This window comes from Pholcus phalangioides, unplaced genomic scaffold (assembly GCF_987345545.1).
Source record: "Pholcus phalangioides strain wild (caught in Gottingen) unplaced genomic scaffold, Ppha-v1.0 ptg000014l_1, whole genome shotgun sequence".
NCBI classification, from domain to species: domain Eukaryota; kingdom Metazoa; phylum Arthropoda; class Arachnida; order Araneae; family Pholcidae; genus Pholcus; species Pholcus phalangioides.
This window is the reverse complement of record NW_028301607.1, coordinates 8,906,602-8,927,513: the sequence shown is the minus strand read 5'-3', so window position 1 is coordinate 8,927,513 and position 20,912 is coordinate 8,906,602. Positions and strand designations below refer to the sequence as shown.

General features: G+C 40.5%; 1 protein-coding gene across 1 annotated transcript in view; it reads left to right on the top strand.

Annotated features, from left to right (window-relative positions):
* The window catches only part of LOC149078097 (uncharacterized), a 52,522-nt gene extending 31,905 nt beyond the window's left edge, over window positions 1–20,617 (top strand). The window contains exons 3-5 of the mRNA XM_089241693.1: window positions 14,353–14,667; window positions 15,272–15,443; window positions 18,591–20,617. Of these exons, the coding sequence (XP_089097819.1) occupies window positions 14,353–14,667; window positions 15,272–15,442 (486 nt within the window). The 3' untranslated portion in view covers window position 15,443; window positions 18,591–20,617. The remainder of the gene's footprint in view (window positions 1–14,352; window positions 14,668–15,271; window positions 15,444–18,590) is intronic.
* The last annotated feature ends 295 nt before the right edge of the window (window positions 20,618–20,912 follow it).

Here is a 20,912-nt window from a genome sequence, read left to right as displayed (position 1 = left end):
ATGTGTAATAGTTTATGCCTTTATAATGGTTTGCCAATTTTTTCAATCCTCCCAGTAATGAGAGCTTTTTTGTATAGACACCATCATCAGCATCACTTTGAGGGTAAGGCAAAGGATGATGCCCCACAGAAATCAGTGTTAAAATTGCGGATTTTACAGTAGAAATGAGCAGACTTATAGTGGGATTTTCCGCCCCATCAATAATTTTAAAAATTGTATTGAATTCTCGATTTTTGAACTATTGAGTTCGCTTAGAGATATACCAAGCCCAGGAGATTAAATATGAAGTAATTAGCCGGACCTACTTTTGAGTTGGATATCCATGCAATAACATTGATATTTCTACTTTTTATTTACATCTTCTCAAGCTCCAAAATGAAAATGTGTCTTTATTGTCTTTTGATATTGAACTGCATATAAATTTATATAGTTTAGGATATTTTAAAATCAATCATGGGCCCGTAAAGTACATCGAAGAAATTCCCCGGCTGTAATTAAGCATTTTTTGAAGCAGAGATGGATAACTTGAAGTTCAAAGGGGGAAATCGAAATACCTAGCGCCCCTTAAAAATGGAAAAAAATATATATTCATTTCTACGTTTCTTTAAATCTAGATTTGTTTCTTTCATGTGTCGCGCTGGAAGTCGCCATATTGGTTAACGTAGACACGGTTTGTATGTCCCTCAAAGAAATAGGGAGGTAACACGTGATCCATAAAGCCTCGTTAAAGAAAACCCGGGCAGCGCCGGGTATTATAGCTAGTCTAATATAATACTGTATCCGTTATCTAATCAAACAACTTTGGCCCCAGTTTTGCTTCTGGATATAATATTCAAGATGTTCATTGTTCTACTTCTTCCCCAGGTTGAGACGGATTTTTGCATGGGTGAGTTGAAAACTTGTCCGGGCATTGCGTCGATCCAACGACATTGATATGTCTTTTGACAGGGTTAAACGTAACCAGGGTTTTTTCTAATTTTTCTGCTGTGGATGTCATGCGTTTATGAACCCTTGGCAAGAGGACCGCGAATATCAACAGTTTGTGAACCTTAGATACAGCCACATACTGTGTATGGCTATCAATAATCCACTGAAATGGCAAGGCTTAAGACCTGCCATTTCAATAGCTTATTGAATTTATTGTTGCGCGGCTCAACAAAATTCAGGCTTACTAGGTTTGCACTCGAAATGGGACTCCTATTTTTTTCCCGAAAGTTCTGTCTATGAGGACAGATCCTTAGTTCAAGAATTTTTTACGTGTCCTGATGTTTGTTTTCGGGTAAACCTATATTGTAGGAATATTAAAATATATAAGATGGATTTATCGGGTATTCGGGCTACAGCCCTGTGTCCCCGTTAGAACCATAGGCATGAGGAATAACCATAGTAGCCATTGCCCACACCATGAGGCTTTGGCTTGGCAGTATCCGGAAGTCAAGCATCAGAAATAGCAAGCAGTCAACTCATAAGGCTTATCAGTATCACCGTCCAAGTGACTCGGGCGGCTTGACACGATATGCGCCAAGGGTGTTCAAACTTTAGGAGAGTGCGAGCCGCTTCATTGATTTCAAAACATATGGCGGAATTAAGTGATCTGGAACAGCACCCCGGGTTACTTAAGTCATCTGAGAATGTGTCGCAGGCTACTTTAGTGCTCTGGAACTGTGTCGTGGTGATCTGTAAATATGGCATTAGTCATTTAATTTGGTGATCTAGAACTGTGGCGCAAGTCACTTAAATAATTAGTAAATGTGCCGCGGGCACCTTAAAGTGATCTAGAACTAAAAGGTCACTTAAGTGATCTAGAACTAAAAGGTCACTTAAGTGATCAGTGGCACTTTACAGATCACTTGAGTGCTCGGAAACTTTGCCACGGCGATCTGTAAATATTATGCGGATCACTTAAATGATCTGGAATGTACTTCGGGACACTTTGGTGATCTGGAACTGTGTCGCGGGTCGCTGAAGTTATGTGGGAACATGTCATGGACCACTCAAGTGATGTGAAACTGCACCGCGAGTCGCTTAAACGATCTGAAATGTGACATTTAGTACATTTTTATAAAATTAGGATTGAAATCGCGTTCCGCATCAGATGGCTCCGATGACCACGTGTTGAGCATGTATAATGTACACGATGTACCTTGACCCCACTCGATGTACCAACAACAGGCAGAGTCCCCGCGGGCCGCTGCCTCGTCTGGTTTCCTTTACTTATAGCAATCCCGTCCTCATTACTCGCGAGATCATCAATTCACATGAATACCGAGCCCGAGAAACCACCTTTATCTAGATATATCCTGCAGGCACAGGGCCACCCCTTCCTCCATCCACCAGGATGGTCTCTCATGGTCGATTTGGCGCGCTTAGGTCGAAGATTTTTCAAGAGTTTTCGCTATTTTTTTTGTTCCGCGGGAGAAGAAGTATGTATTATATACAGTACAGCGTATGTGGAAACCGAAGCATCAAACTGCGATAAATTACATCCGGTCATCTGGAAAGATGACCTCTCCAATGTCGGCATTTATTTATACTTTTGTTTTTTCCCCCTTATCGGTATTACGAGTATAGATCACTGAGAAGGCGGCAGCTATACGCGGTGATAAATAATCCCTGGGAGTGTGTTTCACGATACTTGAGTATTAGATGTACCACCACATAACCATCGTCAATACCCTTTTTTGTGAGATTCTCTCGTGGCCTGTCATTTTTCCTTATGTTTTTCCCCTATTCCGAGTGAATGCGGTCTCCCCTTTTCTTATCGCTTTTAAGTCTGAGAATTCACGAGTGTTGTGGTACTGGTTCCACAGTACAGTCAAATAGTATGAATTTTTCTTTTATAAATGGCCAGTGTCATTTAGCATCGAGATAGAAAACAAAAGGTTACATTCATATCAGTTAAATGATAGTCATTCGGATGAGTTATGATTGCCACATTTCACTCGGGTAATGACGACATCGTGGCTGTTGCATTCGTACGAGCATGATGGCATCGTGGCAATAATGAAAGCATTCATACGAGTATGACGGTCTCTTTCGCAATCGTGCATGAGGACGTCGTGATTGTGATGACCTCACATTTAAGGCGACTTATGTATCGTAGCGCACGCATGCTCAACCGATGGCCCGCGGGAAAAATGTGGCCCTCGGAGTCATCTGCTATGGCCGGATTCGTACCAGTATACTGGCATCGTATGCTTCTGCTTGCCCTACCGACTCCCTCTGGATCTGCGCCTGCTCCTAAATGAATTTTCCTAATAAAAATTACAAATGTATATAATTATTTATTTATCAACGGTGACAGGGTTGATTTTTGTAGAGTAAACCGCAACGCAATACGGAGACACAAATGAAAAAAAAAAATGCCCCTAACCTTGCAGGAGATGTCTGGCAGCCTGAGTATTGGCGTTGCTTCTTGCGACAGAGCCTGGGTATCTCACGGTTTCTCCAGTTTTAATTAGCCAGGTTCGAATCCTGTCAACTACGGATAAATTGCGCCGGAGTGACGCAGTAATAAGATGCGGGTTCGAGCCTGGGTGAAGGACGTAGATAACAAGACCTTTCCGAACCGAACCTGATGTGATCGCCGTGACCAACCTTCATTTCCGACCTAACTCGATCGGTAGTAAGTTGCTGTATGGCAATATGACCGGAGTTGGTGTGCGGTACATTTGGTTGATAGCAGTGCCGTCTTAATGCGTGGGCCCACCCGGGCCTCAGGAGAAGAGGGGGCCTCACAAAAATGAGATCCGGTTAAAATTTTCTATAATTTCCAAGGTAGGGCCTCAGAAAAATCACTTGGCCCTGGGGCCCATGATGCTCTTAAGACGGCCCTGGTTGATAGCAAAAGCTATTCTAAATTGGGGGGGGGGGTGCTTGCTACTTCAGGTTTGGTGGTAAGCGGGACTCCCAGAGCATTTCGCATTTTCTTTTCCTTTGAAGCCTCCACGAACCCACGCGGTGGTGAAACTTTTCGACACGATATCGTTTTATATCCTCGTCCGATGAAGAAACCTCATCCGCAATTTCTTCGATGTAGGAGTTTATGTGGGAAAAGGAATTCCAAATTACATCCGGGACTCATTTCATGCTCGAAACGAAACCAAGAAACACTTTTCCAAAAAAAACAAAATCTTGAATCTTCTCCAAGAAGACGCATCTAAATGTAAATAAAATGGGTAGGATCCTTCCGCTAAAATCAGCTACATAGATGCATCAGGAAACACCACTAGCACACGAAATTTACATAATGGACTTTCCCAAGGAGCTGTAGCAGCTGCTTCTTAATTACTTTTCCTTTCTTCAATCACTCCCGCTCTTCCTCAGAGACGGTCTTGATTGTCTCAGAACTGAGGGATAAGGAGCCGCCCCCGTGAATGCTTATAAAACCCTATGGCGTAAAGATAGAAGGGGGGACATTACTCCACTGTCTACACTCCTTCTTGTATTTGAGATGCGCCGTCACGTGCCTTGCGGTTCCACGAGAAGAGCAATTGCTTTCCGATTGGCCTCAGACAATATTTACTCGCCGACCGGTCATCCAGCAACGAATGCCAATAACTTTTCCCACCCGGGGACGGTCAATCGATAAGAGACGCATCCATTACTCGCGGAAGTATTGCTAATGGCGATCGAAAGACTGTAAATCCGTCTTTATAGAGGATGTCATGTAAGAATCGATGCTTTTTCAATATTTAAAATGTTGAGGAACATCTCTCTCAAGATTTTGTGCCTGCCGGTAACTCACGGTGGATGCTTTTCAATCCTCAGAGGAGGACCTCCATGTCTTTATGAGACCGCAATGGGCTAAGTACAGTAGTACAGCGGTAGTAGTAGCAGCTCCAATGTTTTTGGACTTAAGTGTCTTCCAGAATTGTCGCAGACATGTCCGATACAATTCACGTTGAGTAAATATTTTATGCCATGTCATACGTAGGATATCATCACTTTTCCCATACACCGGCCGCATCATCTGTCCTGTATGGAAGAACATTGCCGTCCCAAACAGAAAATTGAGACCCATTACGCAAAAGACAGTAAAACCCTGAGATCTCTGGAGGAAGTTTTTTTCCACGGTGAAGGACCAGTGTTTTGTATGAATGTGGCTATCATGGTCACGACATCATCGTTAATTTTTTTTTCTAAGCGGTCTTCGTAGTGACAATGTCATCATACTCGTATAAAGGCTTCCAGCATACTCATAACTCTTCAAATGAATGCGGTTATCGTAGTCATGATGTCGTCAGACCCAGACTCGTACAGATGCTTTCATCATATAGGAATGATCTTCATATGTGTGCATGTGGATGCGGTTATCATAGTCACGATGTCATCATCAGTGACATCGGAGCCGAGATACTGTGAATGCTCGAGCACTCGCAATAATCTGCAACATAAGATGGAGCACCTCGCACCCCCCCCCCCTTCCCCACCAGAATCGATTCAAACAAAACAAAATTTCCTGCATAAAGTTCAAGACGAGCACCCACAGGTTCGAAATCACTTCTGACGTCTTTTGTCACCATACTCGTATACAAATGCTTCCATCACATAGATACCATCATACTCGTATAAATGCTTCCATCACATAGATACCATCATACTCGTATAAATGCTTCCATCACATAGATACCATCATACTCGTATAAATGCTTCCATCACATAGATACCATCATACTCGTATACAAATGCTTCCATCATAGTTACGATGTCATCATATCCGTATAATGTTCATCATAGGGCGGCTAATATAGAAAAATGAGTAGTCAAGAAAACTAGACTAGAAGGGGTGAAGGGGGGGGGGGAATTTTGTATAACCCCTAACCTGCCGTCGGAGGCGGCCTCAGGCAAACCCCTAATTGGAAGGCCCTATTATTATATGGCCTTGTCGATTGCTCGAATTTCCTCTTGAAAAAATGGCTAATTTGCTAAAGCGGCACATGCTATTTATCATAGCACCTGATCCCATTATCGAGGGAGTGCCCCTATTCACCGGGGAAGGCCCCATGGGCCGTGCCTGTTGGGCCCATGCGTTAAGACGGCCCTGAGGTAATTCATTACAGAAGCAGACAATCTCTTCCTTCAATTCAGAGACAAACAAAATGGGGGAAACAATACTCAGTGCCGGATAATTAATAAATACCCTCCGTTGGAATCACCGTTTTAAAAATTTATCTATATATATAAAATTGATTTTCTGTCTGTCTGTGTGTGTGTGTGTGTGTGTGTGTGTGTGTGTGTGTGTGTGTGTGTGTGTGTGTGTGTGTGTGTGTGTGTTCTCTATACAAATCTACAATTTTAGATCGACCGTCGCCAAATTTTGCATATAGACCAAATGGGACCCGACTTGAACAATAGGCTACTTTAAAATTTCGTCAGAGCAGGGCAAATGCCCCAAATGGGCAAAAAACTGTCGCGCAGCAATGGTTTTTGGGCCTCAACAATCACTTTCCGAACGTTTACTTTGGTTACCGTGGTTCCCTGGCAATGCGTTTAAGACGTGTATATGCCTTTACAATGGTTTGTCATTTCTTCAAGGCTGTCAGTATATGTATAACATTTATGCTTTTTTATAATGGTTTGCCACATTTTCAATACTCCCAGTAATGAAGTTTTTTGAATGACGGCATAATCATCATCAGCATCGCTTTGAGGGTCAGGAAGAGGGTGATCCTCATAGAAATCGGTGCTAAAATTGCCGATTTTAATGTAGAAATGCGGAAATTTTGTGGGGTTTTCTGTCAAATCAACAGTTTTCAAAATTGTCTTCAAACTCCATTTTTGAAATACTGAGTTCACTTAGAGATATACGAAGCCCAGAAAATTAAATATGAAGTAATTAGCCGGACCTACTTTCGAGTTGGATATCCATGCAATAACATTGATTTCAACTTTTTATTTACATCTTCTCAAGCATGAAAATTAATGTCTCCGTATTGTCTTTTGATATTCAACTGCATAAATTCATATAGTTTAGGATGTTTTAAAACTAATTATGGGCCCGTAATCGAAAAAATTTCACAGCTTTAATTAAGCATTTTTTAAAGCAGAAACAGGCAGAGATGGATAACTTGAAGTTCAAAGGGGGGAATCAAAATACTTAGCACCCTTTAAAAAAAGAAAAAATATATATTTATTTTTACGTTTCTTTAAATCTAGATTTGTTTCATGAGTCGCGCAGGAAGTCGCCATATTGGTTAACGTAGACACGGTTTGTATGTCCCTCAAAGAAATAGGGAGATATCACGTGATCCAAAAAAGCCTCATTCAAGAAAACCCGGACAGCGCCGGGTAGCGTAATTCCATACCGTACATAGGATTTTTTAACATGGGATGCGCCTCATTGGCTAAGATCACTATTACGTCACTACATCGTCACACCCGATCGTGACTTCGGAACTCGATGTAATGCGCATGCGCGTCATATTTATTGGCGCGTTTTTCCGGCGACTGTTGGTTGGCGCCAATATACTGCCTGGCAACGTTTAATAGTACATATATCTAATTTTAGCTGCAATCGGCGTGTGCCAGTCGGTGTAATGGTTAGAGTACGGGGTTTGTGAGTTCGAATATCAATGTAATCCCACTCGAGTTCTTTTTTTAATAGTTTTACCCGCGGTCTGTTTTTGGAATGTTTTGTTTCAACTTACAAGTTTTGCCATATTTCCGGTTGTGGTGACAACATAGTTGATAATTTCAGTCCGGGGGCAGGGGCCCCCTGTAACGGCTGGAGGAGCGAAGCCGTTTGCGGGCCGCAGGCCCGCGCCGAACGAAGTTCGGCCTACAGGGGCATTTATTAATAAAGAAGTCGGAAGCATGTTTTTTAGAGTCGTTATATGATATTGTATATCATTATTATGATAATCATATTATGTTGCTATAAAATTTTATATCTTTGTAATATTATATCGTGATCTTTAATGAATCCTGGTGTTTGGCGATAAGTTGCTAAAAACGTAACAGCCATAGTTCCGAATCGGTAATGTTCGGCTCTTCGGCTAGTACGTCACGAGAATAGGTTCGGAGTTAGAATTTCCCTCGATCTTAAATGACGTCATTGTGATCTTCGCCAATGAGCGTATCCCAGGTTAAAACCTGTGTACATAATGGAATTGTGCCGCCGGGTATTATAGCTAGTATATTATAAAAAGCTGGGTTTTTTTTTTGGTTGGAAAACATTTGTTGTGCATTGATTGTTGGTGTAGTGGTGCCATCTGTTGTAGACATATGCAAGGAGCAATTCCGAAGATGCGTGCGAATGCGTCACCATGGCGAAGTTTAGAAATTCCTGGTAACCTTCAACGCTTTCTCTCGCATATTAAGCTTAAATAATAAATGATATCGTTACATCGGAATTTTTTCCCTGGCACCTATGAAATATAAAAAATACTAGCCATTAGCCTGCTTAAAATGTGCCACATAAATATATAGGTAAATGGTAATTTATATATTAGTTAAATTATTGAGTTTGTGCTTCAAAATTGTAACAGTTGTTGTTCATGAGCTGTAAAATAATGAACTAAAAATGCACAAAGACTTCCTTGGCTTCTCCGGATTGTGAATAAAAGAGATCTGGACCGGAAACGGTTTAATTCTGGTCAGAATCAAACAATTATAACAGTTTCGTTTGATAGGTGGAAGCAGAGGTTCCGGTTCTATGATGTTTCTTACATATAGTATAGTTAGGCTGACCATATCTCTTCAAAAGAAATACGGGAAATTGGGATTCCAAATACGGGACATTGCCAATTATCGCCAAAAATGACGCCAGAAGTAAACAAAATTGCCAAATATTGGAGAAATTACGTAAACAATCAAAATGGCGGGAAATAAAGCATTATTGCGAATTGCAGTGCATTTAAATGAATTCCACGAAATAAAACGTTCACCAAGACAAATGTGAGAGATTAATATTCTTATACAAATACAAATACAACGCCACAACAGGCAAAATGCCCAACGAGGTGGCTGAGAAAAAGATGCCCATAAAAATATGGATGTCACATATTTCAGAAATACAGCAACCCAATTAAAAATGCCATTAACACAAATTTTAATCAATATATACACATGATAAAATATTATACAGTGCCCATAAAGAATACTTGCGATTGTCTGATTCTAAGTATAGATAGCTTCTCGATTTACCCCCAACATGTTTATCGTATTTCTTTTTAAACGTGTCAATTGTGTTACAATTTACTACCTCCGGGGGTAAGCTATTCCATATATTAACAACCCTAGTAGAGAAAACTTCCCTCAACACCATAACCTTGCATTGTCCCTCACTAATCGATACTGGTGTCCCCTTGTAAAAGCAGTCGATTGGCGGTGTACTAAAAGTTCCTGGTCCGTCCTATCCATCCCATTGAAAATTTTGAACACTTCGATCATATTTCCTCGACACCTGCGTTCATCCAATGTAAACATATTCAAAAAATGAAGAGTCTCTTCGTAATTCAAGCCCCGTGTGCCAACAAGGACACGCGTAGCTCTTCTCTGCGCCCCTTCAACCAATTCTATGTCCCTCTGTAGGTAGATAGTATTTATAATTGTAATTATCATAATCTAATTTATGAGTAAGAAAATAATTTCATTCTTTGACTTCAATAATGAATAAAAATTCAGGTAAGCTTCGTGTATAAAAAACGGGAAAAACCGGGAAAACTTTCGCTAAAAAGTCGGGACGGTCGAAAAAACCGGGACTGTCCCGGGAAATACGGAACGTATGGTCACCCTAAGTATAATAGTATACCGTATAATTATTTTCAATGTTTTCCAGAAAGCATATGTTGCTGATTAAATTAGTAAAATATTATTGCTTAAAAAAAATTTACTAATATCACTATTATATTGTTTTTCCATGCAGCTCATTAGGGGCCGTTCAAGTATTACGTAAGCAAATTTTTAGCCATTTTTGACCCCCCCCCCCTCCCCCTTGTCAGCAAAATTTCGTCATCAGCTCTGCCTCTCTGAATCCTAACTCATATTTTCATAAAGGGTGGATGCTGAAGTAAGCATTATCCAAACGCCCCCTCCCCCTTGTCATCAAAAGTCAGCAAATCGGAAACCCCCCTCCCCCATCGATGACGGAATACTTGAACGGCCCCTTAATCAAAAACTAGTCACACCAATTTCCATCGAAGAATTATAACAGTTTTATTTTATAGGTGGCAGCACAAGTTCCAGTTCTGTGATGTTTGTTTCGTACATATGATTTTTTTTTTTAATTTAAAAATTTTAATTTTTTTCCCCCATTATGGGTTTTGGAGTATATATATAAATTCTTAATGCACTGGAAGTGAAGATTTTTGAATTTCAGAATTTAAGTACATACTTTACGGAACACCTTGGGTGGCACCGGTGAATATACAATATGAAGCCCATCCCCTTCTCATTGTCATAACTTTAGGATTCTTGTATATGATGGACGTCTGTTAGACCACATCACCACAATGTTTCACCATTGTCGACACCTCCTGGTTATCAGTGGTGAAATTCTCAGATTCAGGCTTATTGCACCAAATCGCTCTCAGTTCCTCATCCGATTGTCAAGCACCCTAAATATTTTTGTCACACCTAATATTTTCTCCCCTTCTCCTAAAGGCTCTATCAGAAGAAGCCGAAGATGAAGAAACTGAAGCAACGACAGAGGAATCAAACGACCCGACGCAACCGGAGGTACGTTTCGTGCCCACCTGATTACGCACATGAATAACCGCAACGAATATAGGACAGCACTTGAATAACCGCAACGAATATAGGACAGCACTTGAATAATCGAAACGAATACAGGACTGCACTTGAATAACTGCAAAAAAGAACAATACTTGAGAAATAATCGCAATGCATATGGGACAGCACTTAAATAATCGCAGCGAATTTAGTTAGGACAGCACTTGAATAACCGCAGCAAATTTAGTACAGCAGTTGAATAATCGCAACGAATATAGGACAGCGCTTGAATAATCGCAACGAATATAGGACTGCACATAAAACAGCACTTGAGTAATCGCAACGAATATAGGACAGCACTTGAATAATCGAAACGAATACAGGACTGCACTTGAATAACTGCAAAAAAGAACAATACTTGAGAAATAATCGCAATGCATATGGGACAGCACTTAAATAATCGCAGCGAATTTAGTTAGGACAGCACTTGAATAACCGCAGCAAATTTAGTACAGCACTTGAATAATCGCAACGAATATAGGACAGCACTTGAATAATCGCAACGAATATAGAATAGCACTATGATCCAGGGCTATATGTCGGGGAGGCCGAATCAGTAAGAGTATAAAGGATGTTCGATGAATACATGTCCCGTATTTTACAGGATCACAACCCTTTAAAATACGGGATCCGAATCTATCTGTTCCTCATCGATTGTTAAGCACCCTAAATATTTATGGCACCTAATATTTTCTCCCCCTTCTCCCGAAGGCTCCATCAGAAGAAGTCATAGCCGAAGATGTAGAAACGACAGAGGAAGCAAACGACTCGACGCAGCCAGAGGTACGTTTCGTGCCAACCTGATTACGCACTTGAGTAATTGCAACGAATATAGGATAGCACTTGAATAATCCCAACGAACATGGGACAGCACTTGAATAATCGCAGCGAATTTAGTATAGCAGGTGAATAACCGCAACGAATATAGGACTGCACATAGGACAGCACTTGAATAATCGCAACGAAAAAAAGGACAGTACTTGAATAGTAGCAAAGAAATATAGGATAGCACTATGATCCAGGGCTATATGTCGGGGAGGGACGAACCAGTGAGAGTATAAGGGACTTTCGATGAATACACGCCTCGTGTTGTAAAGGACCACTACCCTTATTGCACCAAATCTCTCTGTTCCTCATCGATTGTCTTGTCAAGCACCCTAAATATTTATGGCACCTAATATTTTCTCCCCCCTTCTCCCGAAGGCTCCATCAGAAGAAGCCATAGCCGAAGATGTAGAAACGACAGAGGAAGCAAACGACTCGACGCAACCGGAGGTACGTTTCGTTCGCACCTGATTACGCACTTGAATAATCGCAACGAAAATATAGGGCATCACTATTATTCATTTCAACTTAAAAAGTATCAATTAAAACCAATAGTCATTATTCTCATCGAATTATAGAGTTCTTTTTCCGACCAATATCCCCATAGGAACATTATGGGAACACTGAAATTAAGGAATCGAAATTATATTTAGAGTCTTGGTGCCATTAGTGTCATCAGTCGGTGATAATGGAGGTGTGTGTGCGAGTTATACATTAATATTAATATCCCCCCCCACACACACACAGAGGGGGGAACGTTAGCATTTTATTAAAAGAGGGGGTTTTGAGAGCCTGATTTCTTTTTTTCAACAGGAAGATACCCGCCTATATCTCGAGCCTTGCCAAATATCGCACGCCATTTTATATACGTATACTCGTATATGTTATTTTTGAAGGTCTTGACACACACACACAAATAATTACTACTAACCCAATTCCGTTAAGTGAAAGTTAATGATAGGCCATTTTTGATGTGGAACATCGACGAAAATGTGTTTTTTGGCCGCCGTTTGCGCCAAGATTTATACATATATACACACACACACACCTCTGTAAATGTATTGCTCTTTTTTCTATTTTACTTCGTGATTATGGCTCAATAAATATCGGTTGGATCAAATCGATTTTTATGCCATTCATCTCCAGCCACACGGCAATGATTTTTTTCCCCCCATCTCTCGTAACTACATAGAAATTCTCTCCGGATATCGATAGCAAAATCGATTATTTATAAGCCGTAAGAGGTTTTCTTTATTGAAATAATTTTTTTTCAAAAGGAGCATCTTTCTATGCTAGTAGAAATTCCAAATAAAGTCTCGATGAATGTAAAAATTACATTTTCAGGGCTAATAAACTGAAAGCGAAGCACAGAAATGCCCTCTGTTGACTAATTTTAATAATTTTAATTCTCTATAGATATTCATCATGGTATTTTATTTTTGTTATGGGCGTATTTGGACAAACACCATTCGTGCGAAAAGTTCCCGAGAGCCAGACAAAACATGAATTCAACTACTTACCACCAGTCTTCGACATAAGACTGAGTCTATTGTGTTTATATATTTTTATGGAGCGTTTATAGAGTTCACCAAATGTTCTAGAACAGCGTTTCCGGTATTCCGCAGACCGGAGCCGTTTAAAGAGTGTCATGACTCATGGGCCCCCGGGCCAAGTGACGTTCCTGAGGCCCTACCTCGCAAGAAAATTTAAACCAGAAATTTTTGTTCGCCCCCCCCCCCTTTTCTTGAGGCTCCCCGAGCCATGTCGGATGAGCTCATTCGTTAATAACGTAGCACTTCCCGCAAAATATCTTATCGCCCGTCCGTTTCATGTTTCAACTATATATTCATATTCGGCACACGAAAAATAATTGTTGAAATTCTTCGGCAAACATTAAAAACATGACCGGAATTAAGGAGCATAATCTTTTTACCAGTATCATACCGTAGTTTGTTCAATTTCATGCTATATACACCGGTCTAAAACCATCACCAAATTTTATCTGAAGAATTATAACAAATAGTTTTGTTTTTATTTCATAGGTGGCAGCACGGGTCCAAGTCGATAATGTTTTTTCCTCGTGTATAATATAATGGAGTATACTAATGCTACACCTGAACTCATGCCATCTACAAAACAATTTCATAAAATGTACATCATAGTGGGTTGTTTGCGGCAAAATATCATAATGCTCTTTAAATAAAACGTTCAGCTATGTATTTGACACAACCAGGGCTGCAACTAGTTCGACGCAGGTGAGTATAGTGCCCCGAGTGCCAGACCAGAAGTTGCACAAATTGCGCCCATTAACCTCTCCTTTACGGGAGAGCAGCGAAATTCGTGCTGGCTGACCAAGCATAAAATTGTGGCCCTGGGCGCACCAAAGAGTAATTGCTAGAATTTGCTGCAAATATAAAACCGGAAAAGGGGGGGTGCATAAAATTTGTACTCGTGCGCAGCATGCAAATGACAATATTTGGGATCATACATGAATTCATTTTCATGCTGCACACCAATTTAAAACCATTACCCAATTTTACTTGAAGAAATCATAACAAATATTTTTATTTTATGGATTCTCCAGCATCTGTCAACGCTGTTTTTTTTTCAACGTTGTTTTTGCTTCCAGTTCACTCCTGCTGCAACCATAAAATTATAACTAGTATTATATAACGCATAAAATTTGTACCGGTATCATGCCATGTTGTTCTCTTTCATGATAACACAGCGGTTCTGAAAACCAACAACGAGTTTTAGTTCGACAATTATAACAAATCTGTCTGCTTCTTTTAGAGTAATGCCGAAGATGCAGGAGGAGGAGAAGAACCAGTAGCAGCAGCAGCAACTGAAGAAGCAGGAGGAGGAGGAGAAGATGCCAAACCTTCCGAAATAGCCCCAACGGCCGAACCAGAAGATGACGAGGACATCAAGGAGAAAGCCGACGACGAGGAGAACAAAGACGCTGACAAGGAAGCCGAAGAAGAGCCTGAAGCTTCCGAGCAACAGGAAACCGCCGCGGATGAACCTGAGGAAGAGGCTGCTGCCACTGCAGAACCCGATCCAGAACAGACCGAGGAAGTCGAAGTTGTTGTGGAAAATGGCAAAGAGGTTAGTAGATGGAAGATCAACAAATGTTGCATTAAAAGTATTAACAAAAATGCCCACACGTTTAACTGGAAACTTTTTCCTAGAATTTTCGACTGATCATTATATGAGTGAAAAGCGTTCTTGACCTCTTCACGATCACGGGCGTAATATTACGTCTAAATGCCGGTGGAATAAATTCAAACAAGGGATCACTGGTTTTTTTCCCCCTCTCTCTTCACCATTGTTAAACTTTATAGCAACCCTATCAACAAGTGAAGTTGCTTTTCCTTTCCCTCCTTTCTTTCTATACTCCTGTTAATTATTTCTTTTCCACCCATATAATTTATCTTTCTACTATGTGCATGTAACAGCGAAAGAGAACACGTAGGGTGAGGGTGAAAAGGAACTCTTAAAAAAAAACTCCCTTATCTACCGTATGTATTATACTTTTTCTTTTTATATATTTTTTCTTTCCCCCATCTTCCTTTTTCTAACGTGAGGTTGGTTAGGACAAGGTTACCAGATTTATCGCCGATTCGTCAAATAGAGAAAATCCAAATTGTAGCCAAAACGTTGAATGTGAAGTAGTCAACTGTACGTGTTCAAAACATATGCCTTTTTTTAGGAAGATGATGCGGAAGAAGTGGATATAGATCTGGACGATCCAGCAGTGGAGAAGGCCGCTGTCAAAATCCAAGCCACTTTCCGCGGATACAAGGTCCGCAGAGAGCTCGACGACGACGAAGAAGGAGGAGGAGAAGAACCAACTGTAGGGGAAGAAGAAGTGGATGAGTAAGGTAAATAGTAATACGGCTTTCATATAAGCCGTTGCAAATTGTTCTTAGGATATTTCAAATTTTGAGACTTCAGTGTCGATCAAATGGAAACGATTCGAATGGATTCATCAAGGTTAAGCAAAGAATGCTTCGAACTTGTGCGGTTTCGAAATAAAGTCTGAACTATAGGCGTTCAGACAAGCATTTAACTGCTCGAGAAGAAGACGCGATAACTGTGCGTGAGGACCAGCTACGGTTATTACGCCATACCGATTAACTGTAAGCTGTCAGACCATCAGAAATAAGCAACTCGGCATTCTTTATGATGTATTTTGTTGCACGGCAAGCCACAAACTACAAACATTCGTTACTGCGTTTGCTCACAAAAGGGGGTAGCATATTGTGCAGGACCCATTGTATAGCCGCCTTCGTGAGTGATATCCGTCTTTTTTTTTTTTTCATCAGTATAGTGTACCCAGACCCGCCCTTAGGGATGTGCGACAGGTGCGGTCGCACCGGGCCCGCCTTTTGGGAGGCCTCGCACCTACAATAATAATAATTCTTTTCATAAATTCTGGAATTCTGCATTTCCATCTAGGAAGTAATAATTCTGGAACTCTGCATTTCATCTGGAAAAAAATAATTCTGGAATTTTCTGCATTTTCATCATATTTGGAATTCTGAATTTTCATCTATTTCTGGAATTATATCTTACATTTTCTCTGAATTTTGATAGATTATTTCTAGCATTTACTATTAATTTTCATTGGTGCTGAAATTATTTCTTTCATTTATTCTGAATTTTCTTGATTCCCATTTTCTGAATTTTCGATTCTCCTCTCTCACAGAATATTCTCCCAATATAAAATTCAGAGCTAATCCCCGAAAACATCAAGACGCCTCTGCCCCCCTGCTATTATTTTTCGTACCTGGCCCCGAGTCTGGTAAAGGCGGCCCTGAGCGTGCCTACCTTCCAAAGCCCTTTTTCGCGAGTGATGCCCGTCTTTTTCTTCATAATTATAGTGCACTTAACAGAGTCTTTGATCTGTCTGTTTCTTGCGTCATTGCAGCTTACCTATCAGTCTTTCTTCATCGACGATATCTGGTATCACCTGTAACAGACCTGCAAATGTTCGTGGATGATATCCGTCTTTTTCTGTGCCATTCCAGTGTACAGGGCCGTAAGTAGGCTGGGCAACCGGGGCGCTGCCCCGGTCCCTGAGCCGAATGTGGGGCCCTCAGAAAAATATACACTTGTTTTACATAATAATAACTCTTTCAAGTGGGCCCCAAGAAAAAGTCTTTCCCGGGGCAATGAGAAGGCACGCTACGGCCCTGCTAGCGGACGTGCCAAAGTCCTCTTCCAAAGATTATATCTGTCTTTCTTTTGTGTCACTGCAGCTTAACTATGAAAGTCCTTCATCGATGATAACTATCACCTCCCTGTATCATCATTAGCGGACCTACCAAACAGGTGCGTGGACGATATCCACCTTTTTCTGCGTCACTGTTGCTTCCGTACATAACGGTCAATATGCGAGGACGATATCACGTCTTATCGAGCGTGAATGTTGCTCAAACGAAGGCCTTCTTCGGGGAAGATATCCGCCTTTTCTTGTATCGTTGCAGCGTACCTACCTACCAAAGTTCTTCTTCATCCGTCCTTGTCCTGTGTCATTATTTACCTTTCCTAACAGACGATATCCGTCGTCCGTTTTCTGTGTCATTGTAGCGGACCTACCTAATTAATTCTTCTCTTAACGATATCCGTCGTTTTTTCTGTGTCATTGTAGCGGACCTACCTAATTAATTCTTCCCTTAACGATATCCGTCGTTTTTTCTGTGTCATTGTAGCGGACCTACCTAATTAATTCTTCCCTTAACGATATCCGACGTTTTTCCTGTGACACATTGTAGTGGACCTACCTAATTAATTTTACCGTTAACGATATCCCCCCTACTTCTGTGTCATTATAGCGTACTTACTTATCAAAGTCCTCACTGACGGCACCCACTTTTTCTATGTCACTACCAAAGCCCTTCTTCACCCACAAAATCTGTCTGCCACCGTGTTATTGTGGCCAAATTTCTTTTTTCACTGACGATATCCTGCTTCTCCTGTGTCTCTGTATAACGTACCAACCAATGCATCTATTCGTCAGTCCTAATACAACCACTCGAATGGGTTTCATTTGATCGACCCTTATATCTGATACGAAATTTACGGTTGCCCAAAGCTGCTGAAAGTTTAAAAACTCGAATGTCATTATCCAATCCGCGTGTGGATGGATAGTCCTATATCGGATGAATGAACTTATGCTCTTGACACTAACTTCTTCGAGCGTTGCTGAATTATTTCTCCGTATGAATGATCACATACAAAAACACGCCGAGGCTCTTCACCAAGCACCGGGAATGAAGCCCTATCGGTGTAATTGCACGTATAAGGCACGTGTTCGTGTAATGTATTATTCGTTACCAAGCCGTGACCTTGTCTCGGAGTGTGAATATCTATTTTTTTATTCAATTAGTCCAGTCATTTTGATGGAAAAAAAAAACCAACGCATTTCAGATCAAATCATTACGTTGCCATAATTATCTAAACTCTCTCCAGTAATTATGAATTTCGAAAATTATGTTTCGTGCATAGCATATATGTTACTGCCCAAGTCCGAAGTGCGGCCAATTCGCGAATCGACCAAGAGTTTTGGCCAAAGTACGAATTGCAGAAATGATTCGGACTCCAGCTATGAATGAAGCAATTTCATTGGTTGATAAAACAATGATTTTTTTTTGTAATAAACATTTGTACAAGTAATTGGTAAGCGCTACGTTGTTTTCTTCCTCTGTTTTAATTCTCGGGCAGAGTTACTGATTCAAGCCAGAAGTAGTTGATTGTTTTGATTTCTTAGCGCCACTCCTATGCTGAAGTAATATCGAAACTTCCAGCAGTCATAGTTTCCAGCACTCTTCTATAACCTGCTCGGACTCCCCCTTTATGTCTAATAGAGTGTGAAACATGTCCTTTTGTGTTCAGATACATAAAAGTGCGTGTCAAATAAAGATTGTGTTTAAAAAGTTAATTAAAGAAGTGTGTCAAATAAAACTCGCAACTTCCATCCTTAGTAAGTCACTCAATCACAATATTTCCTTCCCTTTTTCTTTCAGATCCGGTGACATTTCGGTGCTCAGAAGGTGGCGCAGCTTCAGTCGCCATCATCAATTTGAAAGACACTTGAAAAGAAAAGAAGCTGTTAATTGTTTTTTGGAGAAAAAAATGTTGCTCTTTAGAAAAGTTTTCGTCCGTGACTTTTGTGGGACTTTCCCCCCCCCCCTATCTCATTGAGCAGAACTTACGAGAGACTCAAACTAAATTCGATCATTTCTGGGGGAAGGCGAAAAGCCAATGAAGAGGCATTACCTTGTTTTCGCAGATTTGAACATTTTCTGTTACCTTTTTAAGGAGAAAGAGAAGCTTTTTGTGGTATTTGTCATAGGGGGAAGTTCATCTATATAGGAAGACATTTTTTCCATCGCTTCTACAAATATGTTTCCATTCATTATCACTACAGTCCAGCTGTCGGATGACTGGCGGACATCATTCCAATCCAGTATATTTTATGAATATGGTGCTATATTCTCTTCAAGGTCAATCGATTCAGCTTCCCTCATTTACTCATCCGTCTCAATTTATTATTTCTGAATCAGCTGATGGTTTTTTTCCCAATTATTGTAATTGTGTGTGTACCGTAATATTAAGTTTCATATGAATCTTAACCCCCACCTAAAACTCTATTGAAGCTCTCGCGGATGATATTTGTGTGGCCATGGCACCATATGGTACCGGTTAACTCGGCTCTCGTGATATAACCGGTACAACTGTTATCTTCTGTTGCAAGGAAAGGGCTAATATCAAAATCCTTTGATGGAATTCAGATCTAGGATGGCCTAGATGGGCGAATAGTCGAAGATTCGATATTTCATATTGTAATCATTACTTTGGGTCGAGTCTGGGATTTCGAAAGTAAGTACAACTACCATACGGGGGGAAAAGGTGCTCTGCGTTGATAGATGGCCACACAATAACTGGTTCGGGGCAGGAAAAAAAGACGTTAATATTATGCGATGACTAACTATTGTATAGAAGAAAACATAATGTGATTAATTGTGTCTTAAACATGTTTTTGTAATATATTTATGGTGATTTTTCAACTGTCGGAAACTGCCAAAAAACACTGAAAATTGGGAGAAGGGAATGCTATATCGTCTGTCATACGATGTTGAAATTGGTGAACTTAACATCTATGTATATAATGTGGATTTTACATCTATAACATCTTATGTATGATTGAGATGAGGTTATTTGCTATTTTTTTAACAATTCCGGAAGTGCTCCTTTTGGTTGTCGTTTCTCATTAGAGGATATTTTCTATAAATAACATCAGCATAACGTTATAAAATCCTCGTAAAAGTAAGAACGTGTTCCCTCAACGCGGGTATGTTTTCTTGATTCACAGGCGCATGTCTGATGTCTGATTCTTAGATTAAGATGTTGTGACGTCAGCTGACAATAGCATTTACCAGCGGGATCTAGTGCTAACTCGTCTTGCACACCACACTCTGGAATGGTGGAATGATTTCGAATGTCTAATCTAGGTCCTGCCAAAGCAGTTGTCACCGAATTCACTCATGAATTCCCTGCTTGCTATCGTTTGAGACCAGGATAATCTTCCTATAATAACTGCGATTCATCGTAGCGCCAAAGTGAGACCGGGTGGGGGTGGGTTCCAATCCCTCTCCCCCCAAAAATGGGAGAAAATAACTGATTATACAAACACAAAGGCCACAACAGGCAAATGCCTAAATAGGTGGCTGAAAAAAGATGCCCATAAAAATATAGATGTCATATATGTAATAACATAATCAATCTATCACTTTGGTTCCTCCCAAAAAGGAAATCCTGGCTACGGCCCTGGAGCTCCAGAATTCACCAAAATCATGAATTTTTAGGAAAAAACTCCCTCCCTCATCGCTAAAAATGAAAGCAAACTCAACAATTTACTGAACTAATGAAAGGAAAATGAAACAAATCCAGTAAGCGCCGCCCCCCCCCCTCCTACACATCTTGGAGTGGAACCACTAGACTAGTACTTTTCGCGGGGCGCTTACATGTTATTTACTTGACATTTATAGTGAAAAAAATCTAAAAAAAAATTAGGTTGATCTCTCCAACTTATGTTGCTTCTGACATGAATTGAATGCCAACTTTTTACCCAGTGCAGTCCACAGAAGCAACTGGGCTGAAGACAGTGTGACTGCTGGCGGGGAAAAAAAACCACTTTATTGCTTTCCGATTTATCTAAAGAAACCTGATAACTTCCATCATTTTTTCCAATAATCCGACACGAGAAAAGGATAAAGTACGGAAAAATTGAATGCGAATCGAAAGTGACGTACCGCGCTACGGTAATGTGACCATTTAACAACGTT